We start from the raw sequence: 12,146 nt of genomic DNA, 5'->3' as shown, positions 1-12,146 counted from the left end.
CAAACACACAAATCATATCGCGCATCTCATAATTGGAAAAATCGTTATACCTAGGCATTATTTGATAAATAACTTACACTTGTTAATTACTAAATTGTTAATAAATGGTATACAATGTATTACTTATTCTCGTTATTATCCAATTTTTGCTTCTACACAAACTGTCTAAAAGTGATACAAGCCTACTTAAAAAAAAAAACGAAAAATTAAACCACGGCTTAATTCACGAATATGATTTTCATATTAAAAGATCTTTACGAAAGCGGGTCATAAAGTGTATTGAAGTAAATGGTGGACATTTTGAGCATTTTCTTTGAAGTTTTTTATTTTTGTTTACAAATTTGTTATTGTTACGTATTTAAGGAAAAATGAAATTTTTTTATGAAAAAATTGAAATTTATTGAACTTCTAGAAGCAAATAACTCGATAACCGATTGAATTACACGAACCAAAGAAGAGTAACTTTTTTTGTAGAATTTAACGCTTTTTAATATTTTTTTATTATTTTAGTTGTAAGTTTAGCCCAAAAAAGTCTACTTTGATTTAATTAACACAAACAAGCGTAACTAGCGCCCTCTATTAGCAATGTTAAATTAGAGTGCAAATTATGATTCCTCATGCCAAAAAACGTAAAATTGCCATTTACTGCAAAAAGTTTCGTGACTCTTTAAATGTTCAAACTTTCCATTCACTACAGGGTGGCACAATAGAACGTGCATTTATTCAGTATAGGATAAAAAAAATTCATAAGGTATTGTTGAAATAAAAGATATGACGATTAGGTAATTAAATGAAGTTTGTTTTTTAAAAATAACATCATGAAGACGCCACTCCTCTAAACGCGAACGCAGATTCGTGAAAACTCAGAAATTCTGGGGTGATTGCTGCCATTTCCTGGCGGATATTTTCCTTCAGCTGACTGATGTCCTTCAGGTTGCTCATGTAGACTTTATTTTTGAGGTGTCCCCACAAAAAAATCAAGAGGCGTCAAGTCAGGGTTACCTGGGAGCCAATGGACATCACCCTCTTTTAGAAATTAGTCTTTCAGAAAACATCTGTCTCACAGCCGCCATAGAGTCGTTTGATGTATGTCAGGTCGCTCCGTCTTGTTGGAACCAAGTTCTCGTATTCGCTATTCTAGATCTCGCAAGTTCTGGAGTCAAATATCGCTCTAACATCGTAACATAGCAGTCGGTGTTAACGGTGATGTTTCGTCCTCGTGAATCTACATTGTTTTTGTCATTTTACGAACCCATTTAAACGAGCCTGATGTTGTCAAAAGGGGAAAATCGACTAAGCATTTCTTCAGCAAATGCCAACCTTGCTCCTTTCAATTCCTGTGTTAACTGGAACTTATAAGGATGCTGTCGCGACAAGTTTAAAGCCGCCGATTGCTTCCGAGTAGACACATGCAGATTTTTTCTTACTGGCTCCTTCACTCTATCAATATTGTCTGTGGGCCTAGACGGTGGGACCTTTTGCTGGTAGTTAAACGTGGAACCGGTCTCTTCAAAGCGCTTAACCCATATTTTAATTAAATTTGCACTCGTAGCTTCATTAATGTGTCTTAATTCATATTCTAAACGATACAGTCGCCTTATCAAGTGACTTGGCTACTAAAACTCCATAAGTGCAACTATCCAACCACGCACCGTTTAACTTGCGAATAAAGATGATGCAATATGCACGTTCTATTGCGCCACCCTGTATATTGCACTATTTTTATTGTTCCTTCGAGAATGGAAGGTTTCAAAAAAAGAACAAGTTGTAGGAATACGTAAATAGAATATAGATCGCAATAATGTGGGAAATAATATTGTTGAATAAAAAAAAGAATGACAACTGATGAGAAAAACCAATTTGGGAATAAACTCAATGTTTTGATGCATTGATGTTTTCACTTTTTATTGACCCTTGACATTAAAAAAATTAGGTTTTAATCATTTTACTGGTACAAATCTTGTTCTAGCACAAATATTAAATAGTATTTCATGTTCTAGAACGTATTTTATTGTATATTTGATGTTTACAACCCCTTATGTACAGGAATTTTTTTCTTTCAACCCCAAAAAAACCACCCATATATTGATAAAAATGAAAAAAATGCTTTCTAAAAGATTGGAATGCTTCAACGGTGCTTGTTATTTGAATTAAATATTTATTTATTGTTTACAAAAAGACACTTTTAACCCTGAAAAAAGTGTTAAAAAATTACTTTGTTCGTTATTTAATGATTAAATTGCGTGCAATAATTTAGAATTTCTTTGTTATTTTTAAAAAAAGATATTTCATTTTCATCATCAATATTAATAAATAAAAAATTTTGATTGTATTAGAAAATTAACAATATAATGAACAAAATTTTTATCTTCCATTGGTTTTTTAACTATAACTCGATGAATTTTAAAGCTATAGTATCCTATAAAAAAATATTTTAAAGGAAATTTCAAGAGCTATAAGCTCATGTAAATAAGCCCTTTATTTTTTAAAGGGACAGGGTTGGAGGGCTCGAGAGAGGTCATTTTTCCACTACAGTGGATACTTTAAACGGCAATATCTCCTTTATTTTCCAAGTTACAGAAATAAAACAAAAACCAAAATATTTGTTGGAAAAAAGCTACATTTTTGTTCTATATAATGTTTTACTTATCTTTCATAGTTTCAGAGTTATTTTGCAATTGTGGCAATTTTTTTTTGAAAAATGATAAATACGCAAGAAAGATGCAAGAAAGAGACGCAAGAAAATGCTGTGATTATACTTTTTGGACCAATACATATTTTTTTGAAGTTCGTATATGAAGTGTTTCGTTCTGGCAAATTCAGACTTGTAAGTTTTAATATGGGTAAAACAAAGAAACTATCGGTTGAAACTCGTACATTAATCTTGTAAAATTTTTAAGGGGATTTTGAAGAAAGAAGGATATAAAGAAATATGAAAAGAAAATGTAGTACATTTTAGCCAGCGCCTGGTTGGCACAAAATTTATCTTCCATCATAACAACGATCCCTAGCATTCTCCGAAGCTGTGCAAAGAGTATTTGAAAAAATCGGAAAGGAAGAACGTATTGAAAATAATTATTTGGACATCACAGTCGCCCGACCTGGTTGTGGAACAAATTGGACATGGAAGTCTGAAAACAGTGCCTTACTTCCACTTTTCATTAAGTTAACATAAAAAGATAGAAATTTTATATCGACAGTATAACTAAATGGGTTTTTATGTTTATATAGATAACAACATAACTTCAAGGTTATGCACATAAAAAATTGGAGGTTGTATTGTTTAATCTCTTACCATCTATTATTTCAAAGTTGTCACCTTGGGCTAGTTGTGCTTTTGATGGAGCTGAAGGGGCTTCCTCCTCTCTCGGGGCAGTCGCAGAACTCGATGAACCTTCTCCATATCCAAAAGGCGTAGGAAAACCTGGAGATCCAGTTGGATACGGTGGTGCTTTCTCTGGCGAATAGGGCGGAGGATTCAAACCCGGATTAAATATTGGAGGTGTTGGGAATAAACCTTAGGAAACACAAATGTATGATTTACAAGACAATAGCATTTTATGCAATAAACTAAGTATGGTTTTGATTTTGAACTAGAGATTTAGATATTCTATTATAATATTGAGTAATATATCACAGTATGTAGTGTATAATATGGTGCAAAATTCATTACCATAACAGATTATGCTATAATTTTTGCAAATCATCGGTGAAATTAGGAATGTGTGTATCTCCATATTTTCGTGAAATTTAGATTATAGCGTCCTTTGTTGACTGAATTGTATAGCAGTAACCTGTTAAAGTGTGTATCTTTTTCTTGTTCAACTAAAGAGTATTCAGAAAATAGTTTAACTCCAACTAAGATACTGTGCGGCGTCTGAAAAGTCATATCGTTTGTTTGGGGCTAGTTTTTCAATATCTACTTTTTGTTTCGTTATTAATTTAGAGGTAAGTACGAAATATGGAAATGTATTTTTACATTATATATAAAGTAATTAATATATCCGTATAACCCAATACCTACAAATTTTATGTGAAGATACACATTTTTCATTTATTCATATTAACTTTGGATAAGGAGTTGCACATTTCATTTTCGTTTTTTATGCAGAAATTTTGTGAAATAAATAATTGACATGTAACTTTAAATTTTTTTTATACACATCATATCCCGTAAAAATGGTAAATATTTCATTTATGAGAAATGATGCAAATCAAATAAATAATAATCAAGAGCTACTCAAACTAACTAAAAATTGTGATGAAAAAGAAGAGAATAAATTAATGGAAATTCTGTGTCATGTTGTTACAAGAATTTCAGATATTTACAATTTTGCATTATCCACTGATGCAGACGATGCTAGGATAAATATGTACTATTTTTTTCAGTAGTCCCCGAAAATTACGACCAAGGTGCCATTCCGTTCGTATGGATGTTTGGTTTGTTTTGATTATCTCGAAGAAGTTTGAAAATTTGAAAAAAGACCCAAAAAGATCAGTAAATTTGCTAAAAAATATGTTCTAACTACCAAAACTGTAGTACAACTATTTATAATTTTTACAGAGCCCTGAAAATAGAACCAAAACTGAGTAGTCTGGCTTCAGCGCGCTCTGCGTCTCTAACACAAAAACAAAAAAGCTATTTAAACGTATTAAGTATGAATATTAAGGAATAAAAAAAAATCATGTAGTGTTGGGATACATCAATAAACAATAATCCGCGGCCAAAAAATGTTTATCCCTATTTTTACATCAATTATGCATTTGTTAATTAACAACTTTTTTTAAATTGAAAGTTAAAATCAAAGCCCCCAAAATTATTAAACTAAAACCCAAAAATTTTTTCCCATAGCAGTTATTCTTAATGGGATAGAAAATAGATAACTTGCAACGATTTAAAAAAATTGATAATTACAAAATGAAAAAAAGTACATGGAAAATTTGTTTTCAAAAATCTTGATTATTCCCATGTCTCGTGGTTAAAAGCTACTTAAAAATGATTCCTTGAAATTTTTGTTTATTTAATAAACAAATTGATTTTTTCCAATCATTTTTTTTCATCCTTCAATCTGTATTAAAAGTAGCTATGTTGTGTTTTTTTATAAAACAATTTTTCTATTTTTGATATAACTTTCTCATCCGTTTTATACTCGTAATTATAATAATTTATAAACTATTGCAGATATGACAAATATATTTCAGGCCTTTTGGTTTATTATTAATTAATTAACAATTCAGGCCTGTTTTCTAAAGTTCTAGCTGTATTATTTATTATTATTAAAAAAAATTAAGTCTTAAGGAAATTTGGAAAATCAAAAATATATTTATTTAATCATGTTTTGTACAGTTACAAGTTCTCAATTATTTCTTATTATTTTTCTTGCACTTCTTTGGATCTTTTCACCACAGAAGAATACTTTGAACCGATACTTGAAGGACTTCAAGGAACATCAAGACAAAAAAGTAGAACCTGTACATGATGAGGCACCGCCACTAAAACGATCCAAAAGGTCGCAAAAAAATAATAAGAACTAGTTGAGAACTTGCAACTGTACCAAACATGATTAAATAGATATAAAAAAACATTCAGTACGTTTTTGATTTTCTAAATTCCCAAAATACTTGAAAAAAAATTTTTTATACTTAATAATTGAATAAATAATAGAGCTAACACTTCAGTAAGAGCCTTAAATTTTTAATCAATTAATAATGAATAAAAAAGACTTGAAACATATTTGTCATATCTGCAATAGTTCAAAAGTTATTATAATTAGCGAAGGAGCGGATGAGAAAGAGGGCATCACAATATTAAAAGTTATATAAAAAATAGAAAAATTGTTTTAAAACAAAAACAAAACATAACTACTTTCATTACGGAATGAAGTATAAAAAAATTAATTTGTTTATAACAAATTGTTTCTTAAATAAATAATTAAAAAATAAAAAAAAACCTTTTTGGAAAGTCTTCAAGAACAACAGAATTTATGATTTTTAAGGAATAAAACGCCACCTTTATTTTAATTTTTAGTCACAAAAAAAATTCTTGGTTAATAAACTCATTTTTTAGCAACAAATATTTTTTTTTCTCTAAAAATCATAATTTTCGTCAATTAATATAATACAAATTTTTTTTATTTACTCATAAACAATGTATTCATTTATAACAATTTTTTAAACAATATCAGTTAAAAATTTTAACATCGAAATAATCAAAATTATTGAAAAAATAAATTTTTCCTTGTACTTTTTTTTATTTTGTAATTTTAAATCGTTAAAAAAATGGAATATAATGTTTTAATTTTTGCAGTAGTTATCTAGTTTTAAACCTATTAAGAATAAATTCACTAAGGGAAAAAACTCTAGGGTTTTAATTTAATAATTATGGGGATTTAATGTTAACTTAATGTTAATTTAATGAATGTTGTTATTTAACAAATGCATAATTAATGTAAAAATATGGATAAACATTTTTTGCCGCGGATTATTGTTTATTGATGTATCCCAACACTACATGAATTTTTTTATTCCTTAATATTCGTATTTAATATGTTTAAATAGTTTGTTTCTGTGTCAGAGAGACGCAACGCGCGCTGAAGCCAGTCAACCCGGTTTTGGTTCTATTTTCAGGGCTCTGTGAAAATTATAAATAATTGACTTACTGTTTCGGGAGTCCGAACTTTTTTTCAGCAAATTTACTGATCTTTTTAGATTTTTTTTTAATTTCTAAAATTTTTAAAATATTCAAAACAAACCAAACACCCTTTTTTGACTTAATTGTTTATAACTTTTGTAATTTGTGTCAGCGCTTTATCGGACCTTTCCTGATCTAATTTCATTACGAGAGAGTGGCTAAATCAGGTTGAAGGAGCAGATGATTTTACTGAAAATCATTTGAACATGTTGGTTCCAATAGTCACTCTTGCGACCGTGCACGAGTCACCCTAGACTGAATTCGAATAAATATACTTTTGTGAATCTTAGTAGTTACGATTAAAATCATATTCTATAATTTTCACTGTAATTCTAGTCTACTTTCTGAGCAATCTCAAATAATAGTCTTGACTAATATTAAATACCAGTATTAAGCAAATTATGTTTTTTTCTTTTTAGAATCCGAAGCATTTTACACTAGAACCACATTTTGAAAAATCTCACGTGAGATTGGGGATGGGGTAGGGGGATGAACCAAATCTCACCTGTGGTTGAGAGGGGGGGGTTAAAAAAAGTCTAAAAACGCCTCACGTAATTAATGGGGGAGATGTATTGGATTCGGGTGTCATATGGACACAACAAATGTGTGAATAGTTTGTTTTCGTTAGTTACTGGTGCAGTTTCATGGAAATCGGAAGTGAAAACTTTGGGAGCCTGGACTATTACAAGACAAAACTTGTAGTGCATAGTAAGAAAAACTTACCAGCGAAAGTAAAGAATAATTTTACTGAATGTGCTTTGATTTAAACACTTTTAGAATGTAGATGAATTGATGTATTGAATTCTTCGAATGAAGTGGGAGGTCGATAATAAATTATTTTTTTCTAAAGTTAGAATGCTAGAATTAAAATATATATTCAAATATTCAAAACGTTTTAAGAAAAACGTGGCAAGCCGAACGGCATGTTACAGTTTAAGGATAGGTTGACACATATAAACATTGGTTTTGGTGTATATAAACGTGTAAAGTACTGTTATCAATCAGTGTAATTAAAAAAAAATAGTAAATATTCATAAAAAGAACTACATGTTATCAATGAAATTATTTACTAGCTCCTTCAATCCCCTAAGATAAGAGCTACCGTTATGAGCATTTATATATATAAAAAGTAGAAAGTGATAGTGGAGGCCAACTCAATGCATTCTGTTATGGAAAGAAGCCTCAGAAATAACTATATAAGCGTCTCAGCTAATTACATAATCCATTGTCAACAAGCACGTCAAAACTCCTTTTCTTAGTTCAGTATCTTTATCATACCTTTCCCAAGAGCTAAGAATTCAACAGTGAATAATCTAAAAGAAATTAATAACTTGACAGACAAATTGAATACAAACTGAGACACTCAGTCCCAAGCTGGGAAAAGATTACAATTAAATCAGTTATTGGTGAACCAATATAAGAAGTGGAAAACTTACCAAAAAGAAAAATACAATCATTTGCAAGCTTTGAAAATGAGTTTGGCATATGATTATCCTGCCTTTTACAAGGAACTTCCGTATAAATGAAAAAATGATAATGAAACATTATTAGTAATTTTTTCTTTGAGAATGTAAATAATACATCATCATCAAGTCGTGTGTCTGACACACAAATGGTACTGCCATCGGCAAATCCATATGGTGTTCATGAGTACCAACTTTCAAAAGACTGTGTGTAAAATTTCATGATATTTCGATTAGTCAGAAAAAAGTGACAGCCATTTAAGTAAAGGTACTTTTGTTATTGAGTGATGTGTTGAGTAATTCTGTTTTATACTTAACAAGAATAACAAATAACATAGATTTGCTCTCTTTTAAAACCTGTTGAAATGGACATACACTCTTTTCTGTTGTCATCCATTAAATTATGTTAAATGTAAGTTATGCTATGACGTTTGTGAAGTAAAGGTGACCTAATAGTATCGATCAAACGACATGCCACGCAATCATTCAGTGGTCTTTATAGAAAATTATGGTGAAAAACTTTGAATATGTGCCTTTGGGAAGAGTAGGCTCTACTAGCCGTTAAGAAAGATATGAGGATAAGCGGAATGATCGAAAATTGGCGTATAACTTATGAAGACCCATTAGGTGAGCCCTAAGTTTGATGCGGTATTTACACTGAAGGTACCATCAGGCTTTATTTTTTCGAAAACGCTACGGAACTAACGACTTTTTTTCGCCTCAAGTGGACAACAGGATTGTGCCATGGTTCATACTACCCGACCTATAACCCTTCTTGAAGTCATGAACTCATATCAACGCAGCTCAGTGCAAAACGAAAATTTTTCATTGATTGAAACAATTAGTATGAAAAAGGGAGTGACAGCTTTTGCGCCATCTAGTATTTGAGCCCAACCAATAAATGATCAAATAATTTATTTGGACATAGATTAAGCCATCATGTACTATAACAGTCAATTTGGAAATATTTTTATTTGTGTTTCAGTAACAATAAAATTTACCTCCTGGTGCTTCAGAAGCTGGAATCCAATTTACACGTGGTGGTTGTGGCTCTGAATTATATTCCAAAATTGGAATATGACCTAAGTGTACTCCAGATTCAATTTCCAAATTTGAATGACAGCCTGGTATGACAGCTTCAACCTAGGTACATGAAACAAAAAGAATACAATTTTCGTTAGTCTTTGCAAATATATAGAAGAAGAAAAAATTTCGGAACAGGACTTTTATTGTAAAAGCACTAATTAGCTCAATTTCAATCTACTAGTTTGAATTTCTTTCTCTTTTAATAAACTCATCATCATTAGAGCTAATTTCATAAATACCACCCAAATCTGTTAATTTATCCTTGGAACTATCTAACAATTGTTCTAAGGTACTGCTGGATTTATAACCAAATTTCAAATCCACTTTGTTAAAAATGTCTTCTAATCCGTTAGTAAAAACAGGATTGAAAGGTACCAGAGTCCGTTGAATACAGCTACATCCTCAATAAACTCCTTTCCTTGTTGTATCTTTAGATATCAAGTGGAAGTCATAGTTTTTGAACTTTTTTATGTGTTCTGACATAATAATTTCCTATTTAAAATTAGGCAAAATTGCACGAATGTAACCCAGACAAAGATACAACATCTTGTATGAATTATCTCACCTGGTGGGAACCATTAGGATCTGTTAATCATATAAGTGCTACAAAGTGTCCCTTATTTTACACTCCATTAACATATCGTCGGGGATTATCTAATTATTTTCTTATACTGATGTGACTGAAGGACCATAAAATTACCTACCTAATTTTTAGATATTATTGTAGTCGTTAAGATTTATTACTTAAGCCAAGTTGTACACTGACCAACCAACGTAATAGTTAAGTGGTTCCAAGTGTCCCTTAAGACACTTGAAGTTCCATTAACGTATCAAATTACTTACTTTTATTTTATATTCATGTGACGCTAACGACCCCAAATATCCATTTCTATAACTTTGTATACAATATGCTTAGTATTTAAGACAGCATATATACGGATATTAGATTCTTAATAGTATGACATTCTTCGAGAACGGTAGTCGGATTATTGAAAGTTTAATTAATTATTTTCTTAATAAATAGTTTTTTCCAAAGTAGTTTTTAACTTAATGAGACGATTGTTGGTTATAGATTAAGAATTAAAATTTTGGTTATTAAGTAACAAAGTAGTTTTAATATGAAGAATATGATCAACCATCATTGGTTAGCCTGAGGATACATTGCATTATGAACTCAACTGTTTTTGAAACTGAGGGAAGCTCGTATAAAGCACATTAAAGTATTTATAATTCTAAGTAATTTACAATACTTTCATGTTTATTAATATAAGTACTTCGCAGGTGCTATCCGACAGATTTATATTAGAAACATAATAAAATTCTCAGTGGCTCATAATCTTTAATAAAAGAAATAGCAGTTGAAGGTATAGGTTATACGGATGAAATCAGTTTCAGAACTCATATTTGAATGGATATTTACCTTTAAAACACACCATTGTTTAAATAAACTGCTTCCATAAAAATTGGGTATTATTGCTGATTGTGGTATTTGAAAATCTATATTATAAACTCTTTGTCCATGTGCCCCCACTCCGGTATCTGAAATAAGACCTATCAGTTCAGTATCATATTTATGGTGTGTCCGTGGACTGGTCGTTTTTGATTCTATTGTCTAAAAATATACAGATTAATATCAATCTTGAGATTCATTCTGAAAATACTAGCAAATAATTCGGCAATGTGGAGATATTTTTTTCCAAATTTCATTGTTATATCTACTGATATATTACAGTTATTAGTTATTTTTCCATGATTCATAGTATTTTCCAAATGTTTTTAATCAACTTTCAATTAATCATGGTCATCACAATCAAATTAAAAAAATACTAGAAAATATTTCATCCACTAATGTAGTAAAAATATAATCAGAACCTAATTAAAAATCTTTTCAATGTTACGAAACACGCCGCAAAAATGTCATGAATAGAGATTTCTGAAAACAGTTATTTTAACAAACATAATCATTGACAAAAAATTTGGTACAATTCATCTACTATCCCGAATTATTTGAGTGATCTTCAAAAAATAATTTTTGCTTACCATTTTCATTGACACATTTAATTCCACTATACTTTCATTGGACATGTTAGTTATATCTACTTTTATCTTTGCCACTTCACCCACAACGAACGCTTCTTTTTCCAAATTAACTTCCATGGTGATGGGATCGCTGGCACAACAACAACAACATATTGTTTTATCGTCTTGGTAAGAGACTGGATCCTAAAAATAGAGTTCTTATAATACTTGAAGGTGTGTGGAGGATATATGTAAACAATTCAGTACATGTTAAAAGACATCATTCTTAATATATTTTTTATAGTTTGCTATTTATTGCAGAATAGCCACAAAAGTTTTATCACTTTTGTTACTTGTAACTTGCCATTTGACTTGTTACGTTTTTCTTCAAACATTCTGATATTACTTTGGTCAATTATTGTGGCACAGTAGTCACTTCGGTTTAGTTATTCTAACTTTCGAGTTTTTGAAGAAATTAATTTTTTATTGAATTCTCACTCCATTCGAGAAATTCAATAAAACCTCGAAATTGATTTGAATTCTTCCTCTACCTATCTACACTTCAACTAAAAGTAAATTTGAATAAATTTGTAGTCTGGTGGTTGAGAAAACTCCTAACCTGGCAGCTGTAGAACAGCGAATATAAAGAATAAAATCACCACGAGTTTATTAAAATTTACATTTACTTGGAGTGTAGATAGGTAGAGGAAGAATTCGAATCAATTTCGAGGTTTTATTGAATTTCTTGAATGGAGTGGGAAGTCGATAATAAATTAATTTCTTTAAAAACTCGACACCTTTCTTGACGACTCCTATTATGAACTCGTCCATGACATAGACCGTGAAGTCAGTCCTGTTTGGTTATAATGGAAGTCTAAAAGTTGGCG

General features: G+C 30.4%; 1 protein-coding gene across 3 annotated transcripts in view; it reads right to left on the bottom strand.

The window, feature by feature from the left end:
• Nucleotides 1–12,146, bottom strand: part of LOC130897507 (arrestin domain-containing protein 2-like) — a 295,987-nt gene that overhangs the window by 4,946 nt on the left and 278,895 nt on the right. For 2 of the 3 annotated variants that reach the window (XM_057806402.1, XM_057806404.1), the window contains exons 5-8: nt 11,281–11,463; nt 10,661–10,852; nt 9,156–9,297; nt 3,296–3,517 (exon numbers count right to left, since the gene is read on the bottom strand). In XM_057806402.1, coding sequence (XP_057662385.1) covers nt 3,296–3,517; nt 9,156–9,297; nt 10,661–10,852; nt 11,281–11,463 — 739 coding nt within the window. The remainder of the gene's footprint in view (nt 1–3,295; nt 3,518–9,155; nt 9,298–10,660; nt 10,853–11,280; nt 11,464–12,146) is intronic. The other variant, XM_057806403.1, reaches the window with a different exon arrangement.

This window comes from Diorhabda carinulata, chromosome 8 (genome assembly GCF_026250575.1).
Source record: "Diorhabda carinulata isolate Delta chromosome 8, icDioCari1.1, whole genome shotgun sequence".
NCBI classification, from domain to species: domain Eukaryota; kingdom Metazoa; phylum Arthropoda; class Insecta; order Coleoptera; family Chrysomelidae; genus Diorhabda; species Diorhabda carinulata.
This window is presented reverse-complemented; position numbering and strand designations above follow the sequence as displayed.